The 20,079-nt window shown below is 43.5% G+C and overlaps 1 protein-coding gene across 2 annotated transcripts in view; it reads right to left on the bottom strand.

Moving 5' to 3' along the window:
* Positions 1-20,079, bottom strand: part of si:dkey-9k7.3 (circularly permutated Ras protein 1) — a 141,345-nt gene that overhangs the window by 37,540 nt on the left and 83,726 nt on the right. For both annotated transcript variants that reach the window (XM_039748587.1, XM_039748596.1), the window contains exon 11: positions 8,519-8,600. In XM_039748587.1, the coding sequence (XP_039604521.1) occupies positions 8,519-8,600 (82 nt within the window). The remainder of the gene's footprint in view (positions 1-8,518; positions 8,601-20,079) is intronic.

The raw sequence follows: 20,079 nt of genomic DNA on the forward strand, positions 1-20,079 counted from the left end.
GTCGCTCGCCGTTATGTATTACCGCGACAGTGGCTTAAGCAACATTTGCAAGTCACTTGTGTGAATGGGGAGACCAAGTCATACCCCCCTATCCAGTGATTTTGGGACAAGAATGGGCACACAGAAACAGCGGTAAGATACACACTGCTCCTGGGGCCTCACTGGGTCTGGCTATGAGGGGACGAGGCGCTCTTCCCGCGGTCTCCACACCGTGCTCTGGGGCAGGCCCTAATGGTGCAGGCACATCGGGGGACGCTTCCTCGGCGACAGACCCTGACCCGGAAGTATCCGCCGGAGAGGGACAAGCCAGGGAACGCTTCCGCTAACATGCTCACAAGACCCTCTGAGCAACTTGGACCATCAATTTCGGTCCACGCCTGCCTCATTTAAAAGGGAGCAGTGGAATGACGATTCCCTGTGGTTTGCCAGGAATGTGGTTGTTCTTCCAGGCAGCTGACAAGCTGACGGTTCCATACCACGCGAGCCCTTCTTTGTTCTGGAGAATGATCTGCTGTATCGGGTGGCAACCCACGAGGGCGAGGTGCGGAAATTGTTGCTAGTGCCGCGTACCTTCCGGCGGGAGGTATGTGAACTAGCTCACGATCACCTCTTAGGCGCCCACCTCGGGGCCGAAAAAACTTTGGAGAGGATCAAACTCCGCTTTTACTGGCCCTGGATCAACGAGGAGGTCCGGCGCTTCTGTCAATCCTTTCCGGAATGTCAGATTCGCCAGATTCCTAGGAGGGACCGCGCTCCTCTCGTCTCAATACCTCTGATAGACATCCCTTTTGATAGAATAGGGGTGGACTTAGTAGGCCCCCTGGAACCCTCTAACCGTGGCCATAAGTACATGTTGGTCATGGTGGATTACGCTACCCGATACCCAGAGGCGGTTCCCCTGCGCTTCGCTAACACAAAAAATATCACACGGGAATTAGTCAACCTATTTTCTAGAGTGGGTATCCCCAAAGAAGTCCTCACGGACCAGGGTACACCCTTCACCTCAGATACATTTAGGGAGGTTGCCAAATTACTGCGAATAAAGCACCTGAAGACGTCTGTCTACCACCCTCAAACAGACGGGTTGGTGGAGCGATTTAATCAGACGCTTAAACAGATGCTCCGCAAGGTAGTCAATGCCGATGGCAGGAATTGGGACCAGCTCCTACCGCTCGTGCTTTTTGCTTACCGGGAAGTGCCCCAGGCCTCTACGGGCTTCTCCCCTTTTGAATTATTGTATGGGCGACAACCTCGAGGACTTTTAGACATACTAAAAGAGGGCTGGGAGGCTGAGGCCCTTCCTTCCTCCAATATATTGGAGTATGTGGCGCAACTGCGCGACAGACTAGCTAAAATCAGGCCACTCCTAAACGACCACGTGACTCGTGCGCAGGCAGCGCAGGCCCGGTGTTACAACCGCAACTCCGTCCTCCGAGAGTTCCGCCCAGGGGATCGAATGATGGTGCTCATTCCTACCTCCCATTCCAAGTTGCTAGCTCACTGGCAGGGGCCATACGAGGTTAAGGAGAGAAAGGGGCTCGTCGACTATTTAGTTAACCTAATCGTCGGCCGAGCGAGAGGATCTACCATGTCAATTTGTTAAAACCTTGGAAGGACAGGGAGGAGTCTCCCGACACTCGTAGATCCCTCTCCCTATTCGCTAGCACGTCTGCCCTTAACCTCGGTGACGAGCTGACACCCTTACAGCAGCAGGAGTTAACCCAGGCAATCCAGGCCGTCCCCGAAGTAGTGAGCGAGTTACCGGGCCGGACCTTGCTGATTGCGCACGATATAGTCATGGACCCCGGAGTAGTTGTCCGGGAGAGGCCCTATAGACTCCCGGAGGCAAAACACGCCGAAGTGGAACTGGAGGTGCAACGGATGTTGGATATGGACATTGTTGAGGAAAGCCATAGTCCTTGGTCGAGTCCTATCGTCCTCGTTTCCAAGCCAGATGGCTCTTGGAGGTTCTGTAATGACTTTAGACGTCTGAATCAGGTCTCCAAGTTCGACGCATACCCGATGCCCCGCATTGCCGACCTACTTGAGCGCCTGGGTGCGGCTCGATACTTGACTACTCTTGACATGACGAAAGGGTATTGGCAAATTCCCTTAACGGCATCTGCAAAAAAAAAAACGGCCTTTAGCACCCCTAGTGGACATTGGCAATACAAGGTCCTCCCATTTGGGCTGCATGGGGCCCCAGCGACATTTCAACGTCTGGTGGATAGAGTGCTGAAGCCCCACCAGTCCTATAGTGCCGCCTACCTGGATGAAGTCGTCATCTATTCCAGCACCTGGGAGGAGCATCTATTGCAGGTCTCTGCTGTCCTTGCAACACTCGCTAAAGCTGGCCTCCACATTAACCCCCGTAAATGTTTTTTTGGCTTAAAGGAGGCCAAATATTTAGGCTACCTTGTGGGACGAGGACAGGTGAGACCCCAATGTTCCAAAGTCAAAGTCATCCTGGAATGGCCCCGTCCGAATACCAAGAGACAGGTGCAGGCTTTCTTGGGGTTGGCGGGGTACTACCGCCAATTCGTACCCATTTCTCCGAAAGGGCAGCACCCTTGACCAATTTAACAAAGAAGGGCGCTCCCCTATACGTGGTATGGAACGACAAGGCGGAACACGCATTCAGTGACCTAAAAAAGGCCCTAACGTTGGCACCTGTATTAAGGACCCCTAATTTGGGCTTCATTTTATCCTCCAGACCGACACTTCGGACACAGGCCTGGGCGCCGTGTTGAGCCAAAGCGTCGATGGTGTTGAACATCCCGTGATGTACTTAAGCCGGAAACTGCTGGACCGAGAAACCAGGTATGCGGCAGTGGAGAGGGAAGCCTTGGCCATTAAGTGGGCAGTGACTCATCTCCGGTACTACCTGTTTCGTCGCGAGTTCAATCTAGTGACTGATCATGCTGTGCTTCAGTGGATGTCCCTGCACAAAGAGTCGAATCCGTGGGTCACCAGGTGGTTTCTGGACCTACAACCCTATAAGTTGAAGGTCACTTATCGTTGCGCCAACCTTCAGGCCAATGCCGATGCCCTCTCTCGCCTCCACAACCTCTCAGTTAGGTCCGCTCGACCTGACGGTCTTGGGCTAAGGGGGGGGTCGTGTCATACACGCGCGAATAGGAGACCGCGGACGGACCTTAAACTGCTTCGAAAGACGTTCGCCGGCAGGGAGTGGTGGGGTACTAACCTTTCTCCTCTGAATTCTTCCAGGAAAAAAGACGCTTCCCTTCCCGCAGTACGTTTACTTCCGCCCTTCCTCCGCCATCTTTCCTGACGTCATCAGTCCCATCCTCCCTAACGGTTCCTTCCAAGCATTCCTCCACTTCCGGCTCTTCCCTTATAAAATGGCCGCTGACGCCTCTAATGGTGTCGCGCATATGAACTGTTTTGTTTATATTTTGACTAGAGTTGAATTGTGGATTTGTCTGCAATATACAGCGCCAGAAACCCCAAACCTTTATGCTGTCTTTTGTTAAGTCTTTTACAAGGGGTATCAACAAGTCTATACATGTAAACTCCCCATGGAAAATGAATGGGATTTGATCCCCTCTAAGTAGCAGTACTACCCACTGTGCCACCGTTCCACCAATGAATTATAATTATTATAAAGCAATTACTAGTATAATATTAGCCATGCTGATCCCAGCAAAAATGGGCTAAAGAGATCTACTTAACAAAGATTTCTCTTAACAAGTAGAGTTAAGGTCTGATTAAAACCCAAAGTGCCAAATCCAGCCCTCCTGGACCTGTGTGTGTGGCCCTCAATTTATTGAGATTCAACAAAAGTCACAAAATCAAGTGAATCACCTTAAAGAAGTGGCATCACGTGGGAGTTAAACCTGACAGAGAGGACAAGAACATGCATATTGCCACCCAGAGAACAAGGTGGGAGGAAGGTGCTGCCAATGGCCCTGGTAACAAATAGCACATGGCTGAGCCCAGAGCACCTCACATTATTGAAACTCTCCCGAATGTTATACAAATGAGCACCCACCTCTTTATGTTAGAATTCATGTAGCCCCAATCTAAAATGAAATATTGCATTGCAAAAACTTTTACGAAAAATCAACATGCTGTTCTGAAATAACAAAACTCCATCCCTCTGTGATGTGTGTACTTCCATATCATGTATTTTGTTCAAATTCCAGTCAAATGAACACCAGGTATACTTTACGTGCAGTGCCAAACACGAACCAGTTATAAAAACAGTGGTGTAGAAGTGTGGTGCTCCTTTTCAAAAGTTCACCAATGTTTGGACATGTGCTGAAAATTAAATCGGTGGCCAGGCTTAGAGTAAGACAGTATGGCGATGCCTTGAGGGCAGAGAATAACAAATACACAAATGGGCGCACACACACACCCACACACAAAGGCTTCTTAGTGCAATGCTGGTAATGCTTTTCTCCCTTATGATAATGGTCTTTATAACTAATAGACCGAGTTTAATGCTAGTGGTGTACAATAAGGTTTAGTTTCTTACAACCCTAAAATCTGATTAAGCAGGTTCAGAAAATAGAGGGATTTCTAAAATGCAGTCACAACTAAATAATTAGCTTTTTCTTTACAGACAGAACATTTGCCCTATAATTTTAGTTAAGGGGTGGCACAGTGATTAGTGCATGCTACAGCTCCAGGGACCTGGGTGTGACTACCACTGTATAAGTGGAGTGTGTACATTCTCCACTTAGCTTTTGTGGCATGGTGGCATGATATTCAGTGCTGCTGTGTGGTATAGCGGGTCCGCTATAGGCAAATAATCGCCACACTCGCAGCTTAAAAAGGGGGCATGGTAGTGTAGCCAGAGCGTTTTCCTGTCGCGATGCGGGCTTGGGCGTTTCCACACTGAAGTACACAGGTGGCGATCTGCCATGGAGGATCACAGGAATCATGAGAAAGAGGGGTCCTTTCATCGGAGCAACGTTTCAGCCGTGGCATGGCCAAATGGGGAGGCAGCTAGATGGATGAGGTCTCCAGGACTCTAAAAATATCCAAACCTAATTATGTCATATCATCTACTGTTAAACCGTACTTCTAAAATTTTTATTATTATGCTGTCTTAAGGAATTGTTCTGTTCTGTGTATTGTATTGTATTGACCCCCTACTTTTGACACCCACTGCACGCCCAACCTACCTGGAAAGGGGTCTCTCTTTGAACTGCCTTTCCCGAGGTTTCTTCCATTTTTCCGTACAAGGTTTTTATTGGGAGTTTTTCCTTGTCTTCTCAGAGAGTCAAGGCTGGGGGGCTGTCAAAAGGCAGGGCCTGTTAAAGCCCATTGCGGCACTTCCTGTGTGATTTTGGGCTATACAAAAATAAACTGTATTGTATTGTATTGTATTGTGATTAATGCCGGGAGCTGCTAATCACCACAACTGTGCCACGTCACCATTATATATAGTAGGAGCGCGAGTGCGGAGGGGGGAGAAAAAAAAAGAAAGAAAGAAAGAAAGAAAAGAACGGAGGTTAAGGGAGAAGAAGGCAGGAAGCAAAGGAGCTGGTGTGAGCGAGCGAGTGAGAGCAGGCTCGCTGTAATAGTGGAAGGCAGCTGGGAAGTGAGCCGTAGTGGGGTGTTCAGCCGGGGGTCAGATGGACTGGGTCACTCCTGCTGTGTTTTGCAGAGGAGTAGGAATGACCACGATAGAGGATGGCTCGCCACATAAGGCAGCAGGAGTCGGAGGCTTGGGATGTTGAAGCCCCAGTGTGAGCACTCTGGAGTCTTGGTCTGGCGGTGCCCTACGGAGCCAGGGAAACAAAAGGCAACCAGAGCAGTAAGAGAAGTCAGCTGTAGGTAGGGCCCGGATGGGCGAAGCAGGGGTGCTGCCAGTTGAAGAAGTCACCATGTTTTTTTTAAAGAAGGAACTGCTTCCAGTCAGTATTTTAACCTCAGTTTTATTTATTGGAATTTAACTTCCACATTTCACCCTGTTTTAATGGATTATTTATTTATTGAAACATTTTGGAGCACTGGACTTTATTTGAACACTTTGGATTTGTTTTTTTGGTTTTAAATTGCACTTTGTACCTTGCTCCGTACTTTGTTTGGGTGTCCTCATTGTCCAGCTTATCTGGTTACATTACCGACAGTGTTGGGTTCAAGGCTCCCAGAAGAGTGATGGGAGCATGGAGCATAACCTGCATTGTCACATGCTGCCTCGCAAGTTGAGAAAATTAGTTTTTGGCTTGAATTCTGTGTGGAGTTTGCTCATTTTGCCCATTTTTACTGGTCTTTTCCTCTGGCACTCTGATTCCCACCCAAAACTCGGACTCTGCAAATAAGGATGTGTGACTGAGCGTGCCTTATAGTAGGCTGATGCCACATTCATAGTTTGCTTTGCACAAAAACGTTTTGTGAATTCTCCCAGTTCCTGCCACCCTGAACACAATGAAGAAAGTACGGTAATCAATGAACTCTGGGCTTGTCCCCCAGCTCATAAATGTGTCAGTGGAGACGCTTAATTTGGTGGTGGGGTGATGTTGCAGACTTGGTTAGCACAGCTTCATCAAAGATCCAGGGCAATGGTTTCTAATCCAAATTCTCGTCATTCACTGTGTGGAGTGTGCTGCACATTGTCCTTGTGTTTGAATAAGTTTTCCTTCTACATTGCAAAGATTTATGTGTTAGGCAATCTGGCAATTCTAACGCGGCATTGCATTACCAGATGCCCTGTACTTCCCGAGAGAGTCACATAATTCTTGCCCAATTTAATTTTATTTCAATAAATGCTCATTTGTCCTGTATTTTATACATAATTTATTTCTAAGTTCATCAACAGAGCAGTAAGCAAGTTGTCGTAGAAAGAACAGTTTGGAGCGTACATCCTTCAATGCATTAAAAACCTTCACTCATATCCATTCTATTCAAATCAAGAAATATCAGACCAATTTAGAAATTCTGAATATATCAACTGAAGCTTACGAACTGGGAAGTGATATCAAGGCATTTAGTTCTGAGATGGCCTCCTTTAGCCACGTGAGTAATAGGCTTTTGTGCTTGCGTATTGAATGACATGTGACGGTAGTTGTGTATTTCTCATAAAGGATGCAAGGATATTACTCAGCATATCAATACCAAAAAACAAAAAGACACCAAAAATAATAAGCACACCAGATAGGCCAGGACCCCCCAGTAGAGTCTGGCTAAAGGCTTCCATGGTGGTGACTAAAGCCGCAGGACCCTACATCAATTCAGCCTTTGGCCACAGGCCCTTGATTGATGTCATAGGGGCCTGTGGCACAAAGGGGTCTGCCGCTAGAGGTCTACAGCTAGACTCTTATACCAGGACTTGACGCAGACACAATTTATTCACACATAGGCCTGTATGTATATTATTGAGCAACATGAATAAAAACCTAAGTGGCTATAAGTGGCTTCCAAATTCAATGGAGTTATCATATGTGCAAGCAGTGTCAGAGTGGTTATAGATAACATTGAGACATAGCAGTAAGCCCCCAAAATGTGTATAAGGTGTTATTTAAAGTACCAAAGTAATAAACTGCCTTATTATATGAGGGGATTTGAAATCTTTGTTCCTTTAGTTTAATTTGAGTGTATTAGCAGTATAAATGTGTTTATACACAGCATTACAAACCTGCAATACCCTGAGACCCCACTCCCCAAAAACCCTAGAGGGACCATCCTGTATTCTTTCAGTTAGATTCTGTTTGCCCTGATTGTGTTGGTGTTTTTGAGTGCAGCCCTGCTATGGCTTTATTGTAGTAGGGATAGACTCTGGCAAAATGAAGCATATTTGACAATGTTGTGTCAGGCTATGTAACTTTCTTGTTATGAAAGAGTAAGAGTGTGTCAAGTGACAGACTGGTGTCACATCCAGGTCTAATCACTACGTTGCACACAGATTTGCAAGGAAGAATTATGTCTCCTTGAGGCAAAGTGGGTTCAAAGAAATATACAGAATTTCAGTTAATTTTATTAACAAGTGCAAGTCATTTATCATGCACATACTTGCTTAAAATATAAAGGAAATAAAACAATAATAGTAATTAATTAAAAGGTGACTAAATTCCATGCAGTATATGATAGGATATTTTTGGTAGAATCTATCTCATTTGCATCTTATCCTATTTGGCTTAAAAATTATGAAAAGAAAGCCTCATATTGTCAGTGCAAAAAATGTCACCACTGCATTTTACGATTCCTTCATTTTTTAAATCAGCTCATTCTAAGTGCCATCAGGTGCAAGAGGTGAGCCAACCCAGAACAGGGCATGAATCATGAATTTTAAAGCACAGCCATATTCCCAAATACTAAACCAACTGACAGTTAGCAATCAGCTTAACCAGCACATCTTTGGAATGAGAGAGGAAATGGGATTATCCAGAGAAAGACTCACAAAAAGATCCACACAAAAAGGGGTCAGGTTGGGTTATAAACCCGTGTCCCAGGATCTGTGAAGTACCAGTGCTAACCACACCACATACCACACACATACACTTCAGTTCCATTTAAACTGAATCAACAACACAGTAAACTCTGCACTCACCTTTGACCCTGAGTACCTGGAGGCCAATGCTATGGACACAAGAGCAGCTGGACCCAAAGCAGTGGGGCCATATTCTCTCATCCTACAAATGAAACAGAAAAGACTGTGAGGGTTCAGGACAAGTGAGGCACAGAACAGCACTAGTGTAATCAGTGAATGTTGTGGCAGTCTTGGCTAATAGCTCTGGTCTTATATCATGATCTAGAGTTGCACTTGGTAAACAGAATAGGAAAATGATGGGAAAGAGACATTGAAATAGACAGTGTCACACACGTGCATGTCCAGGGTTTCTTAACCGTGTGTTTGGGAGTCAGCCAAAGGGACCAGAAGACGCCAATTCCACATCAGGCCAGGGGGCAGCAGGTTGCAGTAAACCTCTCTCTTTTCTATCCGCAGATCAGACATGATCTGTCATGCCTGTGACCGATTACAGTCCGAGGACCACTTAAGCCACTTTTCCACTGCATAGTACGGCACGACACGGTTCAGTACAGCTCACTTTTGCGGGGCTTTCCACTGGGAACAGTACATGGTACCTGGTCCTTTTTTTAGTACCACCTCAGCCGAGGTTCCAAGCGTGCCGAACCGTTACCAAAATGTGACGTGTAAACTCTGCTGGTCACTGATTGGCCGGAGAAAATCGTCATTACTGCGTCACTGGCTATTCTTTTCTTTAAAGGTACAGACACGCGGAAGTTTCAAAAGTTCTCCAGCCACTGAGTGTTTGTAAAACCGGGAACAATCACATCCCACCACTCTGAAGCACGGTTAAATGTCCAAACAGATGGTCTGTTGCGGCGACTTTTTTGCAAAATGTGGAAGATCTGTAATATACAGAATCAGCATTTTAATGTTACACTGGCAATTAAGTTCATTTTATGCAACAGTGATAAGTTAGCTAGTGATGTGCTTTTTTTAGATGCTTAACCATGCGCGTCGTCGAGCTAAAGTGTTGTCGTTGTCTGCGTGTTGTTGTAAAAGTTCCACGGTGTCACGGCAGTAGAGGCGGCGCAAGTCTAACGACACGTGAATAATCCCGCCCACTCTAAAGCGGTACTAAACTGCAGTCGAAACGCAAACCGAGCCGAGCTGAGCCGAACCAAGGTGAGCTGTACTGAACCGTGTCGTGCCGTACTATGCAGTGGAAAAGTGGCTTTCCTGTCCTGGCCCCAAGGATGTCACTTCCTGTCCCGGCCCAGAGGACGTTACTGATGGTTCAGCCCTGATGACATCACTTCCATTGAACCGCCTTAAAAACCCTCCATCCTCCATACTTGAGCAGTTCTGTTTTGGAGTCTAAACTGTACACATTATACACAAATTTAAGCTTTTTGCAGCCAGGGAAACTATACGGGTGGCTGCTCCAAACCCTCATTGTGTGTCCGGGTATTTCTTTCACAATAGATAGATAGATAGATAGATAGATAGATAGAACAATTGGGTGGTGCCCTCAATGTACAGTAATCATGTTTCCATGACCGATCGTGTTAATAACGATCTTTTAAAACCAAAAAGATCCACCAACTTAAAGATATAAATGTTAAGTTAATGCCCATTGTGAGTGAGATGTAGGTGTACGCATTGTAATTTACAAAGGAAGACTGACAAATCTGCTGAGATGGAAGATCATTCCAGAAGGATACCGTGCAAGCACCAAGATGGATGGACATCCTGGCCAGGATAAGAGCAGGAAGAACAATAGAAGACTGTCTCATTGAGGACAGAGAGTTCCTCAGTGGACCAGGTGGCAATACTCTGTGGGTGTGCCCCTAGTTTGGGCTCCCACAGAGGTTTATGGGAGCTGTAGCCCTTCATGGTGCCCCAGGGGCGGCAAAGTGCCACTGCCATGGGAGGTCTCTGCAACTTTACAGTTGATTCAGATTCAGAATTGCTTGGGGTTGCAATTCTGTGGCACTAGAAATACTTGGGGGTCTGGCATACAAGGAGCCAGTCAGCCTCACACAGGGACTTGGAGTTGGTGGGAGATGGACAAGGCTTGCCTGAGTGGTTTGGAAGGAGAGGTTATGATCATTGTTTATTGTATTATGCTTTGCTGTGAATGATTTAATGAATCCTGTCAAGGTACTCTGTCAAATAAAATAACTTTATTTCAACCCAGGACTGTGCTGGTCTAGTTGTGTCAGGGGTTTGGGGGCTTGGTGATGCCTCCATCAGGCCACTGAATGTATGTGTTTTGACACAGACTGGCATTCTGTCTGGGGTTGGCATCTAATGATGTTTAAACAGGCATCAGTCCTCATGACCCTGAACATGATAAGTGCTATGGAAAATGGCTGGATGGATGGACATTTCTAACATTGCCCTGTACACTTGTGCAAGATGGCAAGAGTAATTCTGCAATTAAAGGAATAAACCTGAGCGGTATAAGGTGCCATATTTTGAGGGCAGCTTTGTTGTTCTATGTCAGACAGACGCAACTGGAAGCAAACAGAAACACATCTCTGTTTTGACAATCATCACAATGAATTTATATAATGGTGTCTTGACAACTGGGGCAAAGATTGGCACCCAGACTCAAGTCTAAAAGGCATGCTTTCAAGGTGATAACCAGGTGAGCGGTGATCCTATTTCCTTAACACACAATGGCACCCCACCTAATTAATAAAATACTGTATAATGCCGAACTCAAACACCAGAAATATGATGCGACAACGATAGAAGGTGGTTGCTTCAGGTTCGCCCAGTGCAAGGCAAATGAAACTGTTTTGGGTGACTATTTCTTTGTATGGTTGGGAAGTGTCCTGTGGCCATTGAGGGGCAAGCAAGCAGCAGCAACCTCCGTCCCTAAAGAGTTTCTTTAAGAGTTAGACGTTTCCTCCGTAGGTTTGTAGTAAACTAACTCCACACTACATTGGAACTTTACCCCATCTAGAGATCTCAATGTTCCCAATGAAGCATGAAAATCAGGGTTAAAATTAGTGCACTGGAATCCACAAAAATGAGGGGATAAAAGCCAAACTGCTGTTTTAATGTCATTAGTGAATGAAGGCAGAGAGAATATATCTAAGATTCAGCAGAAGATGGAGGAGACATACCGTAAAGTAAGATTTTTAATTTAAGTAAGCAACTTAATATTGTATTAAGTATGCATATAGGGGTGAAGGACAATGCTAGCCACTGTGACACAGCTGACATTACATATAATACGTAGGTTTGATTTTGTGCATGTAGGTAGGGGAGGATTTGTCCAATATTCATGGATTTTAATTTTTTATGTGTGAACTTGGAACCCAACCAGTGGGAAGATCAAGTGATGACTGTATTATGCTATTGTGAGAAAAAGAACTGTTTTATTGTAACAGGTTTTTACTAATTAAGTAATTTACAAGCATTTAAGCTGTATCAATGTGAATTAATTTTGAGTAACAGTGTGATGTATAGGGCACACGATTTACCGCGGCAAGAAATCGTAAATTCTGCTGCATTTTTTTAAATTCCGCAGTGTACCACGGCGTGGCAAATGCAGTACCAGAACTCCATAAGACTAATTCGTAACCCAAGCAAAATAAATACAAATTTTCTTATTCTTAATCCTTAATAATAATCAATCATAATTCGTAATACTAATCAAATAGGTATATCAAAGCGTTCACATCCGCACATTTTAATCCACAGATTTGCTTTAGGCAAACGATGCTGAAACATATGTAGGCATAATATTATTCTCAACAAACTATCGAATAATGTTTCTAAAGTTATTGTTTATTTATTGTTGAAGAAAAAAGCACAGTAAGCTTTTAGGTTTTTTGTGACAGAGAATATTGCAGTGGTGAAAACACCGATCCATATTTTGAGAACGAACGTTCCACATCAACAGAAGAGATTGGCAACGCAATGTAAACTTTAGCAAGAACTGCTAAGTGAGGCAGTCTGTCCTCTAAGGCACGCCAAAAAGCAGTGATATCAGCTGGAATTACTTCACAAGATGCTATATCCAGATAAGATTGCCATTCATCTGCTGCAGCCATCATTGTTGGCACTGATGGTGCATGATCAGTAAAATTCTTCGATAAGAGTGGTAGCTGTTGTGGATCAAATATTGTCACAGATCTGAACAGGTCTATTGCCAGCTGTTTGGTTCAACCAAATATTCTTCAAGTTTAGCAGCAGCATTGTGCTTTGCATCTTCACAGCTGCTGGTTGCAATTTGGAAATCCGGACGATTTCAGGCAAGACAGTAAGTCAGACACTTTGTTGTAGACATCGACAACCATGAATGACTGTGCCTCAAAAGAAGTCAAAGTGTTCATAATTGGCTGGCAGTACACAGATACAAATTCTAGTTCAGCTCTCAGCTCGTTAAGTTTATCAGTACTTTGCAGCAACGCCGACAGCTTCTTTAACTGTACTGTAGCTCCACTGTGTTTGATTTCAGTAACAACAAATGAGATATAAATGAGATGATGCAATAGGCTAAAGAAAGAACTTAAAGAAGTAATCAAAACTCATCATACTAATATCAATATGCCTCAAATGGTGAGATTTCATTCAGATTTGGTATTTTCCGCAGCAGTTAGGTTTATTCCACGGCATGGCGTTTTACTGCTGCAAAACCCTAAATTCCGCGGTGTGTCATTAAATTCCGCGGGCTGCGGTAAACCGTGGGCCCTAATGATGTATTTGCACTTCAGAAGCTGCTTCCTCCCTGATGTTGTGCAAAGTCTGAAAAGCTACCTATGGCTGTGTGGACTAAGCTGTGCATTGCCAGCTCACTCTTAACTGCAGCATTGATTCTTGAGTATTTGAGTTCTTCCCCAGTATGAGACTAAGCCAGTAATGTCACTGATCCTCTCTTATCTACTGATTTACACAAAAATGGCTGCATCATTTCACAATGCAACTTTTCCAAGGCTCCTACATTAAAGAGCGCTTTTCACTATTGTCACACACATGCGCATGGGAGACGGTTTACAGTCTCAAATAGTGTGGTTTCTCAGCCGAACCAGGGGTTGGCGCTGTCATCTGATCCTTTCTTATTTTGTCCCTCTGCAGCCGAAGACCGTGCCTCTCAGTGACATCACTACCAGTCCTCCCACTGATGACGTCACTTCTGACCACATATTATGACATCGTTTCCAGTACCCAGAATCCATCTACCGGCCACATCACTTCCTCTTCCGGCATCCCTGACTCCACCTTTTGCTGTCTTCCACCATAGTTATAAACCTGTTTCATCATGTTAATCAGTTTGCCTTGAACTTGTGTTTGTGAAGACGTTTTTTAATTTTGACTGCGGGGTGGCCATCCCCAAATCTTTTCCTGTCTACTGCCAATTTTATTACACCATTAAAGCAGTGATGATCATAACTTTTGTCCTTTTAGGTGGTGCTCAAGGCTGTCAAAATGGGTTTCAATAATTTCTCAATGAATGGAATTGTACTGCCCCAGTACTCATGGGTAATATTTCGACAGACCATGTGACACGAAGAATGGGCGTGCACAGACCGGCAATTGGATTTGGTCCAATTGATTTTCATTTAAAAAAAAAAACTGGTAATCGGTACCAGTCAGGAAAAACCCAATTTGGTGCAACACTAGTAACAAAGAATAACAGCACCAGCGGTCATGGAGGAAAAGTCAAGCTGTCTGAGTGTACCACTGCACATCACCCAATACGTCCAGAACAGTTACATGAACCCAGAGTGGAATGCAGATTTGGGAGAGCCCACAATGAGGCACACATGTCCTGTGTACATTCAAGAGATCAAACACAGAATGATGCAGACATGCCATCCCATGCCGTACCATCTTCTCAGCAGGGCTACAGTGTGCTGGAGCTTATCCCTGCAAGTATAGGGCACAAAGCAGGAACAACCCCCTAAGTGGGGCACCAGTCCATCGCAGGGCAGATCCAGATGTATGTTTTTAGAAAGGAAATCTCAAAGGCAGACAAACCTTGCAACACAAAACTAGAAAAATGGATCTAAAAACAGAGCAAGAGTCGAGAAGATCAATGTACAAAATCGAGGGGTGCGCCAGGAATTATTATGATTGCCTGGAGTGGAAGACATATCCATTGTTTAAATGTTTAAAGAAACAAGAAATGTGAATCTCTTAGAGGTGGAAACTAAAAGAAATTGTCTTCAGCCAGATAGGGGCAGGAGAGCACTGCTGGGGGTAATACACGTTACAGCAGGAATACTAAAATACCAAATCCAAAAAAACAAACCAAACTCAAAATCAACAAACAATCAGTTATCTTTTCCTAAACCTTTCCTCAAATAGTTTTTCTGACTAGTGCTATTTTTAGTTAAGTTTTTGGGTCTTCAGTGTTAGGACATAAGATAAAGTGGGCTACCATCACTTCCAAAGATGATTTAATGATATCACTTAGTACTTTGATGCTCACCCACATGCCAGCAATGACATCATTGCCAACAATAATATGGCGATGCCCACAAAAAAACAGACATGCCTGCCAGAAGAACAAAAAATAACAAAATGACTCGGCATGATGCTAAATGAGTTCCTGAAAGAAAATGGCTGATGCCAAGACAAAAACACAAATGCCAAAGTGAAGCCACTCCAACATCTGAGCGCTAGCCAGTAAGCTATTGCTGTCTTCAGGCTTTTTCTGGCATTACTTTTGAACATTTGGACATGGTTTTATTATTTTGTTTATTATATTTTAAAACACAAGTTTTATAATGTGTTTTCCTGGATGGCTCCATGTTGTTCATAGTCTTCAGGCTTTTTTACACATTAAATGAATATGTGACATCTGACTTCACAGTGTTCACAACATAAGATATGGTGGCGCACTAGCCTCAGGAGCCAGGCTCTTGGTTAAAGCCACTAGGCCTTGCGAAATGCGTTTGCATGTTTTTAAAAAGAATGATGTTTGATGTTAGTGACTGGCAACTGAATTTTGCATATCAACTTCCAGCATACCGTGAAAGTATTTGTATAAAATGAAAGCACAAAGTTAAGCATACTGTTAATAATTCAGTGTGGAGCACATTTTTTATATCAAGATACATTACAAGTATGATATTTGGCAAGAAAACAAATTCACAGGTGGACAAAATGGTAGTAGAACTGCTACCTCATAGTCCCAGATATTTAGGTTCAAATCCAAAGGTCATCCTCCCTTCCCTCATACACACCAGTCAACAGATTCTCTGTATATGAAGGCTCGTGCCTCTGTGGTCATTTTAGTAATTTTTTTCTTTTCTGAATATGGATGTGCTGAGAAGAAAGAAGGTTTGCTTGTCTAGATCTTGTGGGGCACAAAGCAAGAGGGTGATTGGGTGAAGAGGTTCACCTAGACGGAGGTGAAAGGGTTGAGGCCCAGTGGTAGTCCAATAAAGACATTGTTGGAGGTGGTGTTGCAATATGTGAAAAGATTGGATATGCTGCAAACCGCAGATTGAAGGAAAACTTTGGCTAACTTTGGTGAACCCCGAAAATGGCTGCTAAACCAGTGATGATGGGGATGGTCTTAAAACCTGCCATCATGAGTTGATAAAGCATAGGCTGTCAGCCCACTAGCCACCAATAATCAGATATCAATCTGATAAAGTACATTTAGTAGCAGTGTTATTGTCACACAGGCAAAGTACAGCATAATTGTTATTTGCAAGTTGGAATAACATGCAACACATTTATGGGACTGTTTAGAAAAGAATCAAAGAAGCGGTTTTCATATTCACTAACATAGCAAAACTAAAAAACAGTTCCAGATCCTTTGTGATTTCATACCATAGTTTATTTGGTATTGCTTATTGAAAGAATATATGCCATGCCAGGGCACCAAACCAGTGATTTTAGTGCTAGACATTAGCAGTCTCTCAACAGTCTGGCCACCTCTTGTGAAGCATGCCAAACAAGTTTTAAGTCCAATACCTTTGAATCCTAGTCACCATCATAACTGTGAAAAGCCCTCTTCCAAGTGAACATTTCTCAATTTGCTAAGTTTCGATCCTTGATGATATCAGTTCTAAGATCACACAATCTTGTGGACTAAGAAGAGAAAAATTCTAAACATTGAAACAAGACTGCAAGGAGCCACTACACCACTTATTTTCTAACCTGCTTGATTCATGGATATCTAGACAAGCATTCCCAAATGAACCAGCTATACAATACTGAGGTGGGCAGAAAGTGTTGGTTGGGAAGAACTCATGACCATCCTGGTAAGGCACAAAAACCAGAACATTCTCATTAGAAGTGATTCTTTAATTTAAAGCAATACGTTATAAGAGCAAACAGTCTTTAAAGCTAAGGAACTGCAATGCCAGTTCCTTCCTCTGCAAAGCAACAGAGCCCTATAAACCCCTGTGCAGATTTTATCTGACCTAGATCTCAATCTTCAACCAGTGGGTTGCAGAAAATTAAAGGAAGTGGTGACAGTAGATGTGGCTTTTGTGGACTTTGCAAAATGTGCACAAATACAGCAGTTGAGCTATCATGTTGGCTTGCACCAAAGGTGACATATAGTAAGTAAGTAAATGTTCATCAACACATCCACTATGTGAAGTGAAGATGAGAACCACGCAAACTGCTGAAGACTGGTACGGGAAAAGTTTAAAAGGAAATAACAAAACTTTCACTTGCTAATCCTGACTGGTGTTACAAAGTCAAAGTAACAAAATAATCAATCGACACAATATCCATTCACCCATTCCTTTTCTTATCCTACTTATTCAGTCTTAGAGTCTTGAGAAGACAGAAACCTACAGTGCATCCGGAAAGTATTCACAGCGCATCACTTTTTCCACATTTTATTATGTTACAGCCTTATTTCAAAATGGATTAAATTCATTTTTTTCCTCAGAATTCTACACACAACACCCCATAATGACAACATGAAAAAAGTTTACTTGAGGTTTTGGCAAATTTATTAAAAATAAAAAAAACTGAGAAATCACATGTACATAAGTATTCACAGCCTTTGCTCAATACTTTGTCGATGCACCTTTGGCAGCAATTACAGCCTCAAGTCTTTTTGAATATGATGCCACAAGCTTGGCACACCTATCCTTGGCCAGTTTCGCCCATTCCTCTTTGCAGCACCTCTCAAGCTCCATCAGGTTGGATGGGAAGCGTCGTTGCACAGCCATTTTAAGATCTCTCCAGAGATGTTCAATCGGATTCAAGTCTGGGCTCTGGCTGGGCCACTCAAGGACATTCACAGAGTTGTCCTGATGCCACTCCTTTGATATCTTGGCTGTGTGCTTAGGGTCGTTGTCCTGCTGAAAGTTGAACCGTTGCCCCAGTCTGAGGTCAAGAGCACTCTGGAGCAGGTTTTCATCCAGGATGTCTCTGTACATTGCTGCACTCATCTTTCCCTTTATCCTGACTAGTCTCCCAGTTCCTGCCGCTGAAAAACATCCCCATGGCATAATGCTGCCACCACCATGCTTCACTATAGGGATGATATTGGCCTGGTGATGATGGTTTCCTCCAAATGTGATGCCTGGCATTCACACCAAAGAGTTCAATCTTTGTCTCATCAGACCAGAGAATTTTGTTTCTCATGGTCTGAGAGTCCTTCAGGTGCCTTTTGGCAAACTCCAGGGAGGCTGCCATGTGCCTTTTACTAAGGAGTGGCTTCCGTCTGGCCACTCTACCATACAGGCCTGAAAGGTGGATTGTTGCAGAGATGGTTGTCCTTCTGGAAGGTTCGCCTCTCTCCACAGAGAACCTCTAGAGCTCTGACAGAGTGACCATCAGGTTCTTGGTCACCTCCCTGACTAAGGCTCTTCTCCCCCGATCGCTCAGTTTATATGGCCAGCCAGATTTAGGAAGAGTCCTGGTGGTTTCAAACTTCTTACACTCACGGATGATCGAGACCACTGTGCTCATTGGGACCTTCAAAGCAGCAGAAATTTTTCTGTGCCTTGAGACAATCCTGTCTCGGAGGTCTACAGACAATTCCTTTAACTTCATGCTTGGTTTGTGCTCTGACATGAAATGTCAACTGTGGGACCTTATATAGACAGGTATGTGCCTTTCCAAACCATGTCCAATCAACTGAATTTACCACAGTTGGACTCCAATTAAGCTGCAGAAACATCTCAAGAATGATCAGGGGAAACAGGATGCACCTGAGCTCAATTTTGAGCTTCATGGCAAAGGTTGTGAATACTTATGTACATGTGCTTTCTCAATTTTTTTATTTTTAATAAATTTGCAAAAATCTGAAGTAAACTTTTTTCATGTTGTCACTATGGGGTGTTGTGTGTAGAATTCTGAGGAAAAAAATGAACTTAATCCATTTTGGAATAAGGCTGTAACATAACAAAATGTGGAAAAAGTGATGCGCTATGAATACTTTCCGGATGCACTGTATACTGAAAACACTGAATGCAAGGACAGGGTCAAAGGCTCACTCCTCACTCTCATTCAGGGTGAGCTGGTGGGTTAAGTGAGATTAAATCCCAAATCCCAATGAAGAGCTGCTGCACCGCTGTTGATGGCATTACATGTACCTGCTCAAAGGGAGGCTAGGGGAGTATTTGTTCTATTTCTTGTTTTCATGCAGAACAAAATAAGGCCATGAAAGAGGAAACAAATGATTTTCAGGTGCCATCATATAAGGATGTACATTTTATATTTTCAAGACTGTTCTGCAATACTGTTACTGACCTACTAGAGAAAATGTGATTGCAGTGTTTTTGACAGGATCATGATTGTTGGTGGTAGATGTATTATGCAATCCACATAATTGATCTCTGTTAATAAAAGTTGCCAATTTATGGGGCTTTATTATGCATTTCTCTAAATTGCCCCTTTTTTAAAAAAAAAAAACTTTTCACAAAATCATAGTGAACAAAGCAGATTCACCTTATACAAAAGCTGAGAATAATAATAATAATAATAATAATAATATATTTTATTTATGTAGCGCCTTTCCCATACTCAAGCCGCTTCACAGAGTCTTAGAAAAAACAGCAGGGTATATGTAACATTGGATACAAATGTTTTCCTGAATAGAACAATGAAACAGATAACAAAGCATTAAATAGAATAAAGGACAATAAACCAGAGTGAAATACTAAATTCAATACTAAAAGAAACACCTAACAAATAACCTAATTTGTGATATAACAGACACACAATTTGTCCTGAGCACCTGGACAGAGAGGTAAACTGAAGGAAAGGTCAGAATGTTAAGTTAAGTCAAAAGCCTTCCTAAATAGATTTAGGTTTTAAGTTGTTTTTTAAAAGAATGAATGGAGTCAGCTGATCTAATTAATTTTGGGATGTCATTCCAAAGTCTGGGTGCTATGGAGCTGAAGGCCCTGTCACCTATAGAGTGCAGGTTAGTGTGAGGCACAACAAGATTACCAGAATCAGAGGACCTTAGTGGGCAGACAGGCACATAGTGATTTAGAAGGTCACTGATGTAGTCCGGTGCGAGGCCATTTAAAGCTTTGTAGGTTACTAATAAAATTTTATATTCAATTCTGTAAGACACAGGGAGCCAGTGAAGACGGAGCAGGATGGGTGTGATGTGCTTGCTGCTGCTGGTCTGTGTAAGGACTCTTGCAGCCAAGTTTTGAATAAGCTGGAGCTGTGATATAAGATTATAAGGG

The sequence above is a fragment of the Polypterus senegalus genome, chromosome 1, assembly GCF_016835505.1.
Source record: "Polypterus senegalus isolate Bchr_013 chromosome 1, ASM1683550v1, whole genome shotgun sequence".
NCBI lineage: Eukaryota > Metazoa > Chordata > Cladistia > Polypteriformes > Polypteridae > Polypterus > Polypterus senegalus.